General features: G+C 33.6%; 1 protein-coding gene across 9 annotated transcripts in view; it reads right to left on the reverse strand.

The window, feature by feature from the left end:
- Positions 1-19700, reverse strand: part of ZNF638 (zinc finger protein 638) — a 137384-nt gene that overhangs the window by 17819 nt on the left and 99865 nt on the right. For all 9 annotated transcript variants that reach the window (XM_047744988.1, XM_047744989.1, XM_047744986.1 and 6 more), the window contains 10 exons: positions 15588-15638; positions 13578-13646; positions 12561-12647; positions 12236-12304; positions 11835-11875; positions 9954-10085; positions 8012-8140; positions 6651-6692; positions 5831-5965; positions 3651-3776 (listed from right to left, as the gene is read on the reverse strand). In XM_047744988.1, the coding sequence (XP_047600944.1) occupies positions 3651-3776; positions 5831-5965; positions 6651-6692; positions 8012-8140; positions 9954-10085; positions 11835-11875; positions 12236-12304; positions 12561-12647; positions 13578-13646; positions 15588-15638 (881 nt within the window). The remainder of the gene's footprint in view (positions 1-3650; positions 3777-5830; positions 5966-6650; positions 6693-8011; positions 8141-9953; positions 10086-11834; positions 11876-12235; positions 12305-12560; positions 12648-13577; positions 13647-15587; positions 15639-19700) is intronic.

Raw genomic sequence — 19700 nt, forward strand, 5'->3', positions numbered from 1 at the left:
CAAATGCACAACAGAGAGTAAGGTAAGGATACAAAACGGACTAAAGATATTTCAGACAATGAAATACTCCACAAAATCAGTATAGGTGCTACTTCCAGAAAGAACATTAAAATTTAAAAAGAAGAAATAATCAAAGAAATAATAAGAGAAAGACCTTTTTCAGGTGAAGGAACACACTAATCTTTATAAATTCACTGAGTGCTCTAAAGCAGGATATATGAATAAGAACCAAACCAAGATAAAACCTTGCTCACTGGGCTAGCCATACTGACCCTCCCTGGAGTTTCTGAATCATCCAATTTGTCCTTAAGGACTTAACACTTGCACTTTCGTTTAAAAACCTCCTCTCCTTTTAATTGAATAATGTGTTTCATTGCCCTTCAGTTTAAAAACCTCCTCTCTTACTTTGTTTAGGTTCAAGTAACTATTCCTCAGAGGGACTACCCCTGCCACTGTAAAATAAACATTCCCCCCAATCCATTACTGGCTACCCTTTTATCTTGACTGGTATCCATAACACTTCATAGCATTTCTTAACCACCTGACACTGTGTGTGTGTACATGTATAATCTTTTTATAGTCTATCTTCTCCACTAAAGTATAAGCTCCTCGAGGACTAGGATATCAACTCCTCTGTTTATCAATGTAGTCCAATGTCTAAAACACAGCTGCCATAGAAAAGGAATTAGACGGGTATTTCCTTAATGAACCAATCAATAAATGCTAAAAGTTTTCAAAAGAAAAAAAAAATACATAATGGTATGATTAGACTCAGCCTTCTTGGGGTGCCTGGGTGGCTCGGTCGGTTAAGCATCTGCCTTGAGCTCATGTCAGGAGGCCAGGGTCCTGGGATCAAGCCCCATATCAGGCTCCTTGCTTAATGGGGAGCTTGCTTCTCCCTCTGCCTCTGCCACTACCCCACCCCTGCTTGTGTTCTCTCTCTCTCTCTCACCCTCTCTCAAATAAATAAAATCTTAAAAAAAAAAAAAAAAAAAGTATCAGCCTTCTCCTAACAATACAGTTTAAGGGGCACCTGACTAGCTCAGTAGGTAGAGCATGCAACTCTCCATCTCAGGTTTGTGAGTTCCAGCCCCATACTGGGTGTAGAGATTTATTAAAAATAAAATCTTAAAACAGAACAAACAAAAAACCTAACACAGGTTAAGAAAAACAATGAAAGGAAAAACAATCTGGGCACAGAATTCTCCATCCAAACTATAAATGAAATATGTAAAAACAAATAAAGTCAATTTCAATTATGCAAGGATTCAAAAAGTTCACAGTTCACAGGCGTGCCTGGGTGGCTCAGTGGGTTAAAGCCTCTGCCTTTGGCTCAGGTCGTGATCCCAAGGTCCTGGGATTGAGCCCCACATAGAGCTCTCTGCTCGGCGGGGAGCCTACTTCCTCCTCTCTCTCTGCCTGCTTCTCTGCCTACTTGTGATCTCTGTCAAATAAATAAATGAAATCTTTAAAAAAAAAAAAAAAGAAAGAAAGAAAAAGTTCAGTGTTCACACATACTTTCTGAGGGAAAATTATTGGATGATGTGATCTAACAAACAGAAAAGCCAAACAAGAGAGGAGGAGATACAGAATCCAAGAAATAACAAAAATTAACCTAGAAGAGCAATAAAAAGAAAATAAAGGTGTATAGTTGCTTTACAAAACAAATGGCAATAAATTTAGAAAAGGGAGCTTTACCAAGAGAGTAGACTCTATTCAACAAACAGTAATTAATGGCCTGAGTAACATGAAGACAGTCTTCCCTTTTCCTCTCAACAATAACTGACCTACCACAATTGTACAGGAAAGCCATAATCCAAAAACTGAAGAATACAAAAACAGCATCATTTTGAAAAATAAATGGGAATATAAGAAAGTGACTTCCAAGTATACAAGTTACAGATACTCTATTTCCTTCTTTATAAAGCTGCTCTCATACTACTGAATTCTGTAGTATCTTCTTAATCAAGATATCAAAAATATAATCTTTTAGTACTTAAATTTAAGCTTTCATGCTTCTTATGCAGAGTAACTATAGTTATACAACTAAAAGTTGCAATGTATACCTGCGTAACATTACAGTTAAAAAATGAATGGGGGGGAAGAAAAGAAAAAAAAATGAATGGGGGGGTATCAAAGAATAATACAAGGATGGTAATTAATTAGCTCATTATAAACATAGGTCAATTAAAAACCGTTATTTAAAAATTTGGGGGACAGAATTTATTTCCATTTCCTAGTCTAGCTTAGGCATTAACTACATCTCATACAGACCATTATAATACCTTGAAATTAGTCTACCTGCCACAGGCATCAGTTTATCATTTGTTAAATAAATATAATGGACACTTTATGACATGTTCAAGATTATGAGGCTACCTTATCAGGTGTGGGGCTAAGTCTACAGTAAAACAATGTGTTTTTCAATTTAATAAGCTGTAAGAATAAGGTTCCGAGTAAAAGCTTGGGAAGTAAAGTATCATTCAGGCAGATGTTTTCTATAATCACTTGTTTCATTTTATTTAAGTCTAAAAATTTGGGATGGTATTTTTAGAAAAAAAATTTCTGTATCATCAGTGCTCACCATAATTCTGAATAAAGTAGTAACTTCAAAAAATCAAAACACAAAATTTTTTAAAACACCATGTACTGCTGAGGGGAAAAGAACCCTAAGAACTTCCAAATTTTTTCTGAAATTATCAGGTTAAACAAGCTACTCAAATTTGTGCTGAAATCAGTACCTATCATGGGGTGCTGGGTGGCTCAGTCAGTTAAGGGTCTGACTCTAGTTTTTTGCTCAGGTCATAATCTCAGGGCCATGAAATGGAGCCCCATGCTGGGCTCTGTGCTCAGCAGGGAGTCTACTTGAGGATTTTCTCTTACTCCCCCCCCAACCCCTTCATCCTCTTTCTCTAAAATAAACAAATCTTAAAAAAAAAAAAAATCAGTACCTACCATGATGCATTTACTTATAGATGCTCTAATTTGATTTTAGACAGTGGAATTTTCTTTATCTTGAGCTAGCACAAGATTTTTAGCATATTAATAAACAAAAAACATGCAGATACCAAATATAGGCCCCATTATTTACCTCCTGTTATGGAGATACAATGAAACTATTAGAAAGAGGAAACAACTGAGTCTGAATTTAGCTCTTTCAAAAGTGGATTACTTACAGTTTTCATACATGTATTATTATTACTGTGTAACCCAATAATCTGTAAACTCTTATGTCTTATACAAGAGTTTATAATAAAGACAAGAATAAGTAAATTTCTTTCTATCAGGAGGCAGCCAAAATGGACTCAAAGTAGAATCTGCACTCTGGAGAGAATCATGATCATGTTACATATATGGAATCATTCTACACATATGTTCATAACAGGGTTCAGAATGAATATGCTACCTTTTTCAGAATTATTCAATTTATTGTAATTTAGACAAATTTACACTGTTCCATAAATCATGAAGATTGTAGTAGTGACTGCAACACAAATTTCTAAAAGAAAGAGTATCTAAACTCAATACCAGTTTAGCTACTCTCTAATTCTTGAAATTTCCTTCAGAGTACATGTTCTAGCTTTGAAAGAGTGACCTTTATACTTTCTTCATTTTCTAAAAGCACAAAAGTTAACAGAAATTCATCTTACCTCTGATGAGTCCATTTTTGGAGATAATGTGCAGGTCAAAACATGGTCACCTATGTTCTGTGGATTTTGTTTCAGAAAGCTATACATTGACTGAGCAGATTCAGGGCTATCTAACTGAAGAATTGCCTTTGGAGAAGATTAAAAAATATATATATTAAATAGTTCCTCAAAAAACTAAAGTAGAATTACCATATGATCCAGGAAGCCCACTCCATAGTAGTACCCCAAAGAACTATAAGCAGGAAATCAAAGAGACATTTGTACACCCATGGCTCATACCAGTGTTAATTCACAACAGTCAAAAGGTAGAGCAGACAAAATATCTATCAAAGGACGAGCAGATAAACAAAATGTGTATATGCAAACAATGGATTATTATTCAGCTCTAAAAAGCAATGTAACTCTGACATATGTTACAATATAAGCTGGAAGATATTAAACTAAGTGCAATAAGCCAACCAAAAAAGATCAAATATTTATGATTCCATTTATAAGAAACAGCTAGAGTAGTCAAATTCATAGAGACGGAAGTAGAGTGGTAGAACGTTAGTTGTCAGGGGCTAGAAAGAGAGGTACAGAGGAAATGGTGTTTAATGGACAGGGAGTTTCAGTTTGAAAAGATAAAAGTTCTGTGGGCGCCCGGGTGGCTCAGTGGTTAAAGCCTCTGCTTTCGGCTCAGGTCAAATTCCCAGGGTCCTGGGATAGAGCCTCACATCGGGCTCTCTGCTCATCAGGGAGCCTGCCTCGTCCTCCTCTCTCTCTCTCTGCCTGCCTCTCTGCCTACTTGTGATCTGTCTGTCAAATAAATAAAGATCTTTAAAAAAAAAAAAAAGAAAAAAAAAAGAAAAGATAAAAGTTCTGGAGATGGACTGTGGTGACAGTTGTATAACAACATGAATATACTTAATGCCACTGCATGGACATTTAACATGGTTAAAACAGTAAATTTAATTATATATATTTTAGCACAATAAAAACATCCTTTAATTTTTCTGAAGAATAGATAAATTTTTCTTCTAGACTTCAAGTGTGATTACAAAGGTAATCTTCATTTCAAAGGAAATAAGAAAAAACAATCCTTAAAATGTTCCAAAGTCCAGGCAAAACGGAAGAGTATGATAGGTATTTTTAAGAAATTAAAAAAATAACTACCAGAGGATTAAACATATCTAAAGTAAAAGTTCAAAATTCCTTAGACCACCTGTCTTCTCCCTTCCCTCCTGTGTCACACTACTTATAAAGTATCAAACATGCTCTATGTAGCAGTTAGAAGCATGTCAAAGAAATTAGTATCTACCTTTGGTGAATCAGTTCTGAAGCAAACACTGTCAACTTTGATATAAAATCCTACCTTTCTAGGTAATACATGGTTGCTCAAAATCTAATTTTACTAGACAAGTATCTGAATTAAATATTAAACACAGAGGCATAGCAAATATAAACAGATTAGCAATTTCTTTTAAGGAAGAACAAAACCCGTAAGGGATGATCACTTTGTACTTCTTTCCATATAATGAAACAAAAAGAGCTAACTCTCTATGTGCTTTACGGCTAGAAGGAACTTGGAAAGTATCTGGTAACACCTTTTTTCATTTTACAAGTAAGAACTAACTAAAAGTGTAAATCAACTCAGCCAAGGTCACAAAGGTAGTAAAGGCTAGATGAACTTAAGTTTAAACTTTCCCGTAAGATAATGTTCTTTGCACATACTACCCTTCTCCCTTGTGCAAGTTTTATTTTCCATTAAAACTAGGAGTTCTGGGGCACCTGAGTAGCTGGTTGTCTCTTGATTTCGGCTCACCTTATGATCTCAGGGTTGTGGTATCAAGCCTTATGCCAGGCTTCCCACTCAGTGGGGAGTCTGCTTGAGATTCTCCCTCTCCCTCTGTGCTCACTCACTCTCTCTCTCAAAATAAATAAATAAATAAATAAATAAATAAATCTTAAAAAGCAAAACAAAACAAAAACACACTAAGAGTTCTGAGGAGAAAGTCATCATCTCTTTCTTTTTATTATAGCCCAAGAGAAAATATGCTGATCTATCATAGTTCTGCTAAGAAATGATGTTTATAGGTGTTTCAGCTCAGAAGACAGATTAAAAGTCACAAACCTGAAGAGTACAGGGTTCAGTCATACATTCTCTACAGAACATATAGCTAAACCAGGAAGGACCTTGTTACCTTGTTTTTATTACTCATGAATACGTGGTGAGCCACTTTTCCAAACTGAAGTCCAACACAAAGCACACACTGAAGCCCATCTTCCGGCAAGTTATCAAGATGTACAAATCGATCGTAAATTTTATCTGTATTTGCCTGTAATTTTTTTTTAAGAGACAGCACAGAAAAAGAGAAACACAGCTCAAGTATCAAACTATAAACACAGATTAACAGTAATTTAATTTTTCAGAGGTCAGATGATACCCTCTCCCAAGAGTAAGAAAATGACTATGTGAGTGAAGACAGTGAGATCTTAGTTTTAGATTTGAGTGATCAATGAAACAATATACTCAAACAAGAAGTATAATCCTTCTTCTATCAACACAGTATTTACCTAAAACACTTTATAACTAAGCCACTTAATATAGCTCCAATATCTAGAAAATATTTCACTTTAGGGATTACCATGACCCTTAACTTCTTATTTTACCAAGAGAAGATCCATCTGACACTTTCATCACCCCCAATATTTTATTTTTTCAATTTAAATTCAATTAATTAACATATAACATATGTTATCATATACATATACATATATGTTATTGTATACATATACACATATCATATATATATATATAACATATAATGTATTAATGTATCAGAGGAAGGGTTCAGTGATTCATCAGTTGCGTTTAACACCAGTGCTCATTATATATCACATGCCCTCACCATCACCTCAATGTTTTAAAACGAGCAGTAAGGTTTTATTTGTAACAGGTGGAATAACCAATGTTTCCATCAATTAAACAAGTGTACAAAGGCATTTAAATGCAAAACTTACCTCTGGGTCATTTTCTTTAATCAAGGTTGTAAATATAGCTTCCTAGAAAGGCAAAACACAGGAAAAGTGGAAGATGTAAGTCTTCCCCATACATATATTTATTTATTCAGGGTTTATAATAACCTAACCTATATGAATAAGAATTAAGCACTGTTTCATAAAATGAGAAGTCAGCAGAAGTTTTGTTCCTTCTAAAAATATTTCCTTCTTCCTGAACAAATTATTCAAGTCCCACCTTAATACACTTTAATTCTTCCCATTGCCCTAAGTACATTAAAGATTAATAAGGTGGTGTCAGGGGAGGTCATTCAAATTCATATATAAGGAATAAGAGATTTAATTTAGCAGACAATTAGAGAATTCAAATTATAAAACAAAAAGTTAACTAAGCAAAGTAGGGGATCAGGAAGAACAGAAATGTAGGCTAGCAAAAAAAAAAAAAAACACACACACACACACAACAACAACACAGAGTATTAAATGTACAGTTATTTAGCACTGTTGACTACAAAGAAGGCTAAGAGCAGCCTGAGACAAAAATGTCAGAGCTGAGAAAGGAAGGACTAGCTAATGGATGGCTTACCTGTATAGGAAAGGAACTTTATCTTACAAGATTCTGGTTCTTAAACTTTTTTTTTCTTTTCAACAATACTGACACATATAAAACAATTCTACCATTACATCAGAGTGATTCGCAATGGAAGGCTTTCTCAAATAACACGCATTTCCACCTTCCTCTAGAGATTCTAAAAACTGCTTCATGCCTGTTAGTTGATAATAAATGTTTGTGTGCCACAAAGAAACAGTGAAGGATTTCTGAATCAGTTGACTTTGAACAGATTTATATTCTATGTCAGTTTCATTACTTCATGGAGAAAGATTTTAAGGGAGACAAAACTAAAGGTAGGAGACATAAAGAACTACTTTAGTTGGAGTTTTCAAGAAACAAAGCAATAATGGATGGGAAAAGGGGGGAACAAACTACAGAAATGTTTATGATTTAAATTATACAAGACCTAGTGATGGGTGGCTGTGAGAAAATAGAGAAAAATTAAAGATAATATCCCAGTTTGGAGGACAGATAACAGCAGTAAAATAAGAATACAGAGTTGTCTATAGATAGTAGTTTTCAACTTCTTTTCCACTCTGACATATATGAGGGATTAGATTCCCTCAATATGGAAGTAATTCTCAACCACTGGGATAGGAGACTGTGAAGAGACGGAAGAAGCTTTTTCTCAATGACTCAGAGAGAACACGTAACCCAAAGACACAAGCAAGAGCATATAACCTACTACAATAAACCCGATCCAAAACTTTTATAATATTCTAGTAAAAATCATGCTAAGTCTATTATTTACCTCGTCTTTTATATTCATGTTTTCAGGAACCATACTTATTGAGAGTTGATTTCCATCCATTGATATTGGGAAGCAGGTATAAAATTTTATCATAGATTCTGCAGATTTTCTATTTATTTCCATAAATATCTTTTAAAATAAAAAGTACAAGAACAAAAAAATACGTCTTTAAGTTACTTTTTCTTGAAAAGATTTAATACTAAGAGTCAAATAACTTAGTAAACATTAAGATAATGCATCTTCAGAAAGTGAGGCCAACAGACTCAAAGTATTACAACCATAAGGAAGTAATAATGAATGAATGAACTCACAAGGCAATATTAAAGAGAAATAAGAGAGGACATTCTAGTAAATGACATTAAGGAAAATCTTATTTATCTTATTCATCATTGTAGTCTTAGTACCTACAGCAGTATCTAGCATATAGCAGGTTTTAATAAATATTTAAATAAATAAATTTAATGACTGATAAAATAGGAGAAGTATGAGAATTGAAAGAACCAAAGAAATGTGTAATGATTACCAAGTTATTTTTAATTTTGTTTTCCTAATTATAAAATTATAGTTCTATACATTTTGGTTTTAATTTTCATTCCTGGGTAAACGAATAGTTGAACATTCTTCTCTGTGTTGATAGTGAGGCAGAAATCTTCCATATATTTGATCATAGTTATAATTTTTTTAAAGGAATTATCTATTTATGTAATCTGCCAATTTATTTATTGAACTTTTAACATTTTATAGTATAATCAGGGTATGAATCTTTGTTTCCCTTTTACACAAATATTTTTAACTTAATTTGCATCTTGCTTTATGTTAATTTTGCTTATATGACTGAATCTGGTATTTTTCCACATAATATCTAGAAAAGTATTAAATCTTTAAATAGTAATTCTACTCAACTCTAATCAAAATTGGACAGATAATAATCTACATTTTCTGTATCTGGATTTCATATTTAATGTATCTACTTATTCTTTGGTATATGATATAGTATGAATCTGAATTATTCACTTCCAAATTCCCACAATTTTCCCCTATTTCAATGTACTATCACGTAAAAAAAATTATTTTATTAAAAAATTTATTTTTATTCTCCTCTCTAAATAAAAACAGCTTTAATGAAATATAATTTACATATCATTAAGTTCACCAGTATAGGTGTAGAATTCATTGGTTTTTTAGTAATTTATGAAGTCATGCAACCGTTCAAATAATCTACTTTTAACATTATGTGAAACGGCATTTAACTCACTCATATTCACTCTCTTCTTCTACTCTGTTTTCTGAAGCACACTGGCTCTGGCTACCAGCAAACATATATCCTACTCAATGCTCTCTAGTGATCCCCAATTCCTTTCTAATGTAAGAACACTACTATGGGCCACCGGAATGGTGGTTCCATTATTTAAACTTTCCTGAAATCTCACTCCCTGTAAGATACCTTCCACAAGTTGTTTGTATTAATATAGTGGTTTTTTTTTTTTTTTAATTACAAAAGCAGTATGTACTTATTACTGAAAACGTAAAACACGCAGATAACCTAGGTTATTCTAAGTACTGACAACATCTCTGAGAATGGTTACTTCCCATTTGAGTGCAATTGGTAAAACAGAAGGAATACTAATAAAAAAGTGCTATAAAGCTTGTAAGTTGTTATAAAACTCTGTATTAACATACTGAAGATATAAAACATTTCTTTTGACTAAAATTCTGAGCAAAATTTTGACCCATTTAGCAAGCCAACCTCCCCATAGTTAAAACTAGGTCAGATCAGAATAACACTAAAATATGGGATGTTTTATATTTTAAAAATCCCTTAGCTTGAGTGGCTTAATTATTTTGAGGTGCTCCTTTTAAAAAACCTTTCTTTTTAGTTTTTGAACTTAATGTTTTTCAAAATGTGCTTCAGACAATATGAACAGCTATTATCAACGCTTACCTTTTTATGAGATGATAAAATCAAAATATCCTTTAAACCACCAAATGGTTTTACTAGGTTGTAAACTTCTTCTATAGAATATCCTTTATTAGGCAAATTAGAAATAAGTACCACACACATTTCCTCTGTTTCCTTCAAAACAAATTTAAGAGTTGACATTCAAATTTCTTTAACTGCTTTTATATTTACTTAAGTTTATGTGGCAGATCATGGTATGTTAGTATTTAAACTGCATTTAATACTAAACCTTATCAATTAAGAAGGCCGGTCTGAACCTCAAAACAAAAGAAAATGCAAATTTCCTCTCTTCAAGTACACAGCATTATTTCAGTCATATCAAGGCTTTTCATTCTCTTTTTCAACCACTGCTTAAAAACACAAGTTTAAGGGGGCACCTGGCTGGCTCAATCAGGGATGCATGCAACTCTTGATCTTGGTATGAGTTCAAGCCCCACAACTAGGTAAGGAGATATTTACAAAAATAAAATCTTTTAAAAAAGTAAAAATAAAATTAAAAAAATAAAAATGCAAGTTTATTTATTTTTAAAGTACAAGTTTAAAAACACCAGTTTGTCTCTGACAACAACTCCTTCATGCACGGCTGCCATTCCTGTGCTATGCTATGCTAACATCCCCAAGCTCCAAAACAGAACATAGCTTTTCATCTTGCTAAATAAAATAATCTTTTAGGTAAAATTAAAAAGTTTCCCTAGTGCCTTAGAAACCTTTCCCTATAACCCAATTCCCACTACAAAGTAAATACTTTCAATTCTGCCTTCTTTTCTTTCAGATCTATTCTTCAAGAGGACTCTCATCAATGCCAATTTTTCCTTTTAGTGAATTATGAGAAAAATCCCCAAAGGTGTACTACAGTAAACTGGACAATCTGTGACTTTTCTTTTAGAAAAAAAAAAGTAGGGGATAGGGATAGGGAGAACCAGGAAGTTATAATTTTCACAAATCAGTTGAGAATGATTTTCAACTACCACATCAACTGTGTTCATAAATGGTTCCTTTCTAAGTGCTTTAAGTCAATTTATTTGTGCTTTAAAATATTCTTCCTGAAACAAAACAGTTAAGACATACTACTTAGTTACTACTTGAAGAATGCATCTACCAGTCAAAAGTAAACTTACTGTTTAGCACTTGAATGATCTCAAAATCTTAACCAGCAAAATATAAATTAAATTAACAAGATATTAATACAGTCAAAATCACAGATGAACCACAAAAAAAACAGTAATGTGAACTTTCTGCCCTTCAAATGAAACTTCAAATCCTACTCACTATTCTAAAAACACAGAGAACTGGTATTCTAAATATTAATTTATTTCCTACCTGCCTCTAAGAAAAAAGAAAACAGATTTCACAAAATTCTACTGGTTTTAATTTGACAACCTGCTTTTCTACTCAAAAACCCATTCTGGCCTAAACTTTTTTTCCGTAAAAGGTAAACCTCAAAAACATGTACGTTTATTGATAATCTGCACTTTAACTTTTATGACTTACTCTGCAACTCAAACCCTATCTAAAAAGTCACAAATGACAGGGGTGTCTGGGTGGCTCAATTGGTTAAGAATCCAACCTGGACTTAGGCTCAGGCCATGATTTTAGGGTCCTAAGATCCACCCTGGAGCCAGCTTAAGATTCTTCCCTTTCCCTCCGCCCCTCCCCCATCTCTCTATTTAAAAACAAAAACTTAAGATGAAGCAATAAAACTCAAAAAAAAAAAAAAAAAAAGAAGAAGAAGAAGAAGTCACAAATGACAGGTTTTTCACCATGCCAAATCCTGTACATTTTTTAGTGGGTTCACAGTAAGAAAAATATATTGTGTCAAAGTTTCCTAAGCTTTTAAATAGTAAGTAAAATATAAAAACTGACCTTGTTAACTGGTTCTTTTTCTGTGGACTCCACAGCAGCTTCTGAAGATACAAAATAAGGTAAGAATTCATGCAGATATATTTTATTTACCAAGATCCCTCTTTTCCCACAATGGACTAAATAGTAGCTGCATGAAAATGTACACAAATGACAAAATACTACAAAATGTAAGAAGGAAATAGCTACAGAAATAACATTTCATTTTATTTCTTGTAAGAGCAAAATTTCAGAAAAATCAAGAGGGTGGTGACCTGAATCATATTTTAAGTTTCATTAGTATGAGCCTGATATTTTAAAAAATATACATGTATATATGACACAAAATTAAAAATCTTATTTCCTTAAAATTTGATTTTCCATCTTTAAACATAAGAGAACAAAATAAAACCTTTTTGACCTACCTGAAATAGTTTCCTTGGCACTATTTTCAGTGGCTTTGACTTCCATACTGGTCTTTATTTCAGAGTTTTCTGCATGAAATAGTCTGCTTTAATAGTCTAGAAAAACATGCTAATATAATTAAACTAATGAATCTAAACAGGAACTTAAATTAGCTTATTTTGTCACTAAGTATCCTTAGACTGACCTGATTTCAGGCTTTTCTCTGAAAATCAATAAAACAATCCCTTTGAAGATTTTAAAGCAATAATTTCAAAATATACCTCAAATGTACACCAAGGAGATCTAAAGAAAGCACTTAAACGAATGAAAGCATTTAGAGCTTACCTGGTACAATCACAGGTTTATTGGCATCTTTGTTTTTGACAATGCCAGCTTTTTTGACTTCCAAAGTCTTCTTTCCACCAGATTTTGCTTTTAAAAGTAGAAGTGAACAGTTATTCTAAGGATCTATTCAATCGTTTAGCATGTTTTATACTCATATATATAAGAAATGTGGTCCAACTTCATTATAAAGGCAGTTTCTTTTCCATATATTTATTATTTCCACTTAGATCTGTTTACCAGTAAGATTAAAAGCAAATTTAAAGGGGTGCCTGGGTGGCTGAGTTGGTTAAGTATCTGCCTTTGGCTCAGATCATGATCCCAGGACTCTGGGACTGAGCCCTGCACAGGGATCCCCACTAACAAGCTTCTCCCTCGCCTCCTGCTCGTGCATTTTGGCTCAAATAAATAGATAAATTTAAAAAAAAAAATTTTTTTTAATGATACAATCTTGTTGATGGCCACTAATGGGCCACAGGTTTATCTTCCATGTGGCAGAAGCATGTCATAATCACACAGAAAGTTTTTTTTATAATTTCTACAAAGGCTCTTCAAAATTAGCCTACATATTAATAAACATATCATGTTAGTTTCAACATGTCACATTTCTTTCTTTATGGAGGAAATATATTCTTTTAACAGGGAAAGAAGAACATTTTTTGGAGTAACAAACTGAAAAATTTACAAGCTGGGAAATAATATGAAGTGACAGCTCTAAAAAATGAGGAAAATAAAGATTTGTAGGGGGAAGTAGCAGAACAATTTATAATTATACAGCTGTCAAAAATGTTTCCTCCGCAAAAATCTGCAGTGGCACACTCTCAAAGACCAACATACCAAAAAACAGTAGTCCCATTATGTGTCAGGTAAATATCAAAGAAGTATCTACTACACCTTTCAAGATGTTATTAAATGCTATAAATCTTATGAATTTCAAACTTGCTTTTGATAGTATCTTTATTATATTCTTCAAGGGAGGATTAAGAACAAACTTAATCCTCTTCTTCCCAAAAGTCTTACCTGTTTTGATTGAAGCTTTACCTTTAGCAGCTACTGTTACCACAGACTTTACAGAACCCGCTGATTTCCCTAAATCACAAAAGTTGTAGTCAAATTGGTTTATTTAACTAGTATCAACAATCCCCAAATAACCTCATAAAGAATATGAGTGACAAACCATATTTTATCCAAAACATAAAATGTTATCTTTGGGGGCACAGATCACTTTCTAAATCAAGCAATGACAATAATATCTTCAGAAAAAAGTATCACTAAAGTAAGAATTCACCCCCCCAGAGAGGTACTAAAAAGAGCATTCAGGCAAGTTAAATAAATCTCTGAATGTGTGGACCAACTAAGAAGCAAAATTACTAACTGCAAGGATATAAAAACAGTCCCATAATGCTTTTAATGGTTTCATAAACAGTTACAATTAGGGTCTCCCAGCCCAAGCTTCCTTGGCTCCCAGCTGACTGAAAAGCATTCAAGAACACCTTCATCATGGTTAAGCCACATAAAGCCTACTTTGACTCATTCCTACTGGGCTCTATGTGAACAGGACTATTTAAATTGCTCTGACCCTTCTTCGTACATACGCATCTGTTACTCTTGCTTATTTTTAAAGATAATGTATAAAGACTGTGATCATCAAAGTGTCACTGAAAACATCACCAGAGAGCAAAATCCCTTTCTATTCAGAGAGCAACAGAGGTTTAGCTCTGAAATTTAGGACTCATTAACAACTACCAAGGCTGCACTATGAGGAAAAAAGCTCAGAATCAAATTACTAGTAGATCCAAGCTGAATCCCAAATTAAACTGTCAAGTCTTAGGGCATGAATCAATTTCTGTGCACATATGCCCATTTGTAAACAAGGGTGGCGACTGCTGTAATTACTTAAGAGGATCCTTTCAAGAACATGATTATGCTTTTGAAAAATTATAATACAAATAAAACTACTAACATGTAAAAATCAACTGAACTGTTTACAAATTCACCCTTTATATCAAAGATAGACCCTAACCTTTGCCCAAAAAGATTAATACCAATCTTTTATAGAGTATCACCTAACCAGTCATTTCTTGGTCAACCCCAAGTTTGGACACCCTGCTGTGTCACACAAGCTGAGCCCAAAGGGCCTTTCAGTATTTCTTTCACTATCCCTATATTATACATCAATTCACTTTAATACTTCTAGCTGGGCACCAGAACTTAAGGAAAAAATATGGAGAATTAATTTCCCAGCACAGTTAAGGGGTGGCTAGGCAGCTTTAACACCCATTTCCCCCCAAATCTCTACCAGAATTCCGATAAACTTACTATCAAAGTAATATCAAACTGTTTACTGGATAAATGCATCCTCAAAACAAGATATCTAGCTTCCCCTGACCCCTTCAGATTACTGCTTCAAAGAAACTCCTTTATGAAAATTCTGGATCTGCCACTAACAATGGTATTTACCAATGCAAAGCTGCTTCCTTTCTACTATTACAGAGAAGATAATTTAATACATTGATTTCTATCCACTTAAAAAGATGACCCTAAACTAACCAGCATTTAGCAGAAATGAGAAGTAGGAAGGATAATGCTAGAGAAAGGAGAAAAAAATAATTACTTTAAAACCCTTAAGGGGCATCTGGGTGGCTCAGTCAAGCGTCCAACTCCTGATCTCAGCTCAGGTCTTGATCTCAGGGTTGTGAGTTAAACAACAACCAAAAAACCCCACTAAAGTCCATAACAAATGAAAATAAAATATAATTTTGCTGTTTGTTATCTGAACTATTTTATAAAAGAAAGTTTACAGAGAGACCTCAATAAAAGAGAAAGGGGAAATTATCTTATTTTGATAATTACTACAAAGAAGGAGCATTATCTACTAAGTCTCCTTTCTCAGAATTTCTAGATGGCTATAAATTTAAAAAATTAGTATACACCCAGCACATACTTTGTCACATGAAATCCAAGACAATTGTTATATACTTCTTAAGTACTTTAAAGTTAGTATGTCTAGAATTCTAGTAAAAAACATACCTGAAGACTTACTGACTTTGGCTCCAGATGTCTTGGCTTGTCCAGTTTTGGCTAATAAGAAAAACATTATCAATGACACATTACAAATACTATCATTTAGACTTAGGAAAGAGCTAATCTGGCAATGACTGAAGAAACACTGTAAAAAAAATCCTTACGCTCATCTTTGTATGCTTGTGGAACTATATAGGTAAATTCTGAGACATGTAATTGCTGAGATGAAAGGAAAAGATTTAAATTTTAACAATATTAAATTGTTCTACATGAAGACTGTACCAACTGATATTCCCATCAACAGTACACGAGAGTGGGGCTTCCAATTTCCACACACAGTACGTAGGAAAAGTTATTAATCACTCTATCCTGAGATGGACACTGGTACAGATTAATTTTTATTTCTTTAATCAGAAATAAAGTTATGTTGACTTTCATATGTTTAATTCAACACTAAATCTTTCTCTGTGATCCACTTCTTAATATTTGCCAATTTATCTTTTGGGTTGTTGAGGTTTTCTTATTTATTAAGAGGGCTTTACATATTAAGAAAATTCACCTATATCACAGAAGTAACAATTTTTTAAAAAGTTATGCAAAATATTTATGTAAAAATACTTTTTACATAATCAAGTATTTTCCTGAAAGGGAAGGATGCCCTCGCTCTGCAATTAAAACCAACAACAACTCTCCATATTTTCTTTCAGTACTTTTAATTACCACTTTGTGAATTACAATCCAGCTGTGATTTATTTTATTAACATGTTTTATTTTTACAAAGTGACAAGGCAATTTAATGAGTAATTGATCTTTCCTTGATAATTTAACATATTACCACAATTATTTACTGATGTTCCATATGTTCTAGGAACTACCTCTGGAATCTCTCTGTCCTACTGATCTTTTGTCTAGCTGTACAAATACATGAAACTATTTTGAGTCTTTACCTCTGTAATTTATTTTAATATCTGTTGGTGCTCATCTGTCCTAATTATACTTCCTCTGCAAAATTTTTCGGTCTATTCTGTTATTTCTTTATTTATAAACTTTATAATCAACTTGTACAGTTTAAAAACCTTATTGTTTGTATCAACTATACTCAAATTAAAAAAGAATCTTACTGGCAGTTTTATTAGGTTCCTAACATTTATCTAATATAAGAAAAAAAGGCACATTACAATGGTGAGAAGCTTTCTAATTGAGAAGCTTTCTATCAAGGAATGAGCTGTTTTCCACATAGCATTTCTTTATGCCTTACAGTAGTAGCTTAAAATTTTCATAGTTTTTACCCTTTTTATTTTATTAATTTTTTATTATTTTTTAAAGATTTTATTTATTTATTTGACAGAAATCACAAGTAGGCAGAGAGGCCGGCAGAGAGAGAGGAGGAAGCAGGCTCCCCGACAAGCAGAGAGCCTGATGTGGGGCTCAATCCCAGGACCCTGGGATCATGACCTGAGCCGAAGGCAGAGGCTTAACCCACTGAGCCACCTAGGCACCCCCCGACTTTTATTATTTTAAACAGAGTATTTTATTAGATTACATGTAAGTGGTTATTCTTTCTACATAATAAAGCAACTGAAACTCTAAATTAATTTAGAAAATTAAGGTGGCTAATTAGATTTAAAGGCATTTCAGTAGACTCTCTTACATTTCCGTCATACATACACATTTGCAAATAATAATATTGAATCACACTTTCCAATTTTTATTCCTTGTGACTTGCACTGGCAAGTGGCTGTTAGTTTTAGGACAATATTTAAGCTACTTCACAGAAATGATGAGTATCCCTTCTTTTGTCCCTAACCTTAATGAGAACACTTCTACTACGCTCACTATTAAGCCTATGCTGGCTTTTGACTTGATAGATGTATATGTTCATATGTATATAAGCAAAAGTGTGTGTGTGTGTGTGTGTGTGTGTGTGTGTGTATAAATATAAAACACACTATCATATTAAGGTAGTTACCTACTTTAAGAATTTTTTTTTTTAAAGATTTTATTTATTTATTTGACAGACAGAGATCACAAGTAGGCAGAGAGGCAGGCAGAGAGAGAGAGGTGGAAGCAGGCTCCCCGCTGAGCAGAGAGCCCGATGCAGGGCTCGATCCCAGGACCCTGGGATCATGACCTGAGCTGAAGGCAGAGGCTTTAACCCACTGAGCCACCCAGGCGCCCCAAGAATTTTTTTTTTTGATGCTAGGAATGGATATTGAATTTTACCTAATATCCTTAGCATTTACCTTTTCTTTTCTTAATATGGTGAACTGAATTTACAAGATTTTCAAATTTTGAAACACTTTTATATTTCTGATGTGATCTCTTCTTGGGCACACCATTACTATCCACTTAATGTGCTCCCCACCTCTACATGCTAAAATTTTACTTAAAAGTATTACAGCCAAAAATGTTTTACATCAATGTTCATAAGTAAAATTGTTCTGTAACTTTAATTTACGATAACCACTTTATCATCATTTCAAAACATTTAACTTGTTTTGAGATAATTGTAAATTCACAAGGAGTTGTAAGAAATAATTGGGAAGAATACCATACGCTTCACCCCGTTTCCCCTAATGGTAATATTTAGTGTAACTACGTACTACGTTACAAACAAAACTAATACAATCTACCAACATTTCCACAGTTTTACATACTCATTAATGTATAGTTAGTGCTATGAAATTTTATCATAGATGTGTAGACTGCTGTGACCACTGATCACAATACAGAATAGCTCCATCCTCACAAGGATCCTTCCTACTACCCACTTACAGCAATAGCTACTTGTCTCCCTCCTCTTCAACCCAACAACCACTTGTCTATTCTCTAACTCTATAGCTTTATCATTTCAACAATGCTGTATAAAAAAAAGCTTGTATTTTTTTGAGATTTTTTTTCATTCAGCGTAATTCCTCTGCAATCCATCCAAGTGTTCCATCTATCAATAATTTGTGCCTTTTTATTGCCAAGTAGTATTCCATGCTACAGATACATTCACCCACTGAAGCACATCTGCCTTGTTCCCAGTTTCTGGATACTATAAATAAAAATGAAAACAGCATATAGAGGTTTTTGCATGAATAGGTTTCATGTAAATATAATTCATCCATCTAGGATAAATGCCCAAAGAGCGTAATTGCTGGGTCCTATGGTAAGAACACACTTAGTTTTGTTTAAAAAAAAAACAAAAAACAAAAAGCTGCAATACTCAGGGCGCCTAGCTGGCTCAGTCGATAAAACATGCAGCTTTTGATCCTGGGGTTATGAGTTTGAGCCTCAAATGAGGGCAGAGATTACTTAAATAAATAAACCAAAGGAAAAACAAACAAACAAACCTGCAATATTCTTATCTGTACCATTTTAAAATCCCAACATCAATGTACAAGTATCTCCACATCTTCAATAACATTTGGTGCCACTATTTTCTTAGTTTATCCTTTCTGAGAGGCATACAGTGTCTCTGTCAGCATCTGATGTCCCTATTAACCTGCTTTTTCCTGTTTCATTCTCTCCACTCCCCTTTTTAAAGAAAATATTCCTTTCCTCTAAATGTCATGGAATAGCTGAAATAGAACTAGATTTATTAATTCCTTAAAGGTTCGGTGGAACTCATACGTGGGAACTATTTGGACAGAATGCTCTAAATGGAGAAATAAAGGACTTAGGTCACTTTAAAAAAAATGTTTAATTCCAGTGTAGTTAACATACGGTGTCATATTAGTTTCAGGTGTATAATACAGAAGTTCCATATATATTACTGAGCACTGAGCATATATTACTCAGTGCTCACTAAGATTAAGTATACTTTTAATCCTCTTCACCTATTTTACCTAAACCCTCACATAACTCTCCTCTGGTAACCATCTGTTTGTTCTCTATAGTCAAGAGTTTGTTTTTTGGTTTGTCTCTTTTTTTCCATTTGTTCATCTGCTTTGTTCCCTAAAAGAAAGTTATTTTCATCTGGGAATTGGAAAATATAAAGAATAAGATACATTTATTTAAAAAAAAAGAGAGGGGACGCCTGGGTGGCTCAGTTGGTTGAGCAGCTGCCTTCGGCTCAGGTCATGATCCCGGCGTCCTGGGATTGAGTCCCACATCGGGCTCCTTGCTCGGCAG

This window comes from Lutra lutra, chromosome 9 (assembly GCF_902655055.1).
Source record: "Lutra lutra chromosome 9, mLutLut1.2, whole genome shotgun sequence".
In the NCBI taxonomy this organism is placed as follows: domain Eukaryota; kingdom Metazoa; phylum Chordata; class Mammalia; order Carnivora; family Mustelidae; genus Lutra; species Lutra lutra.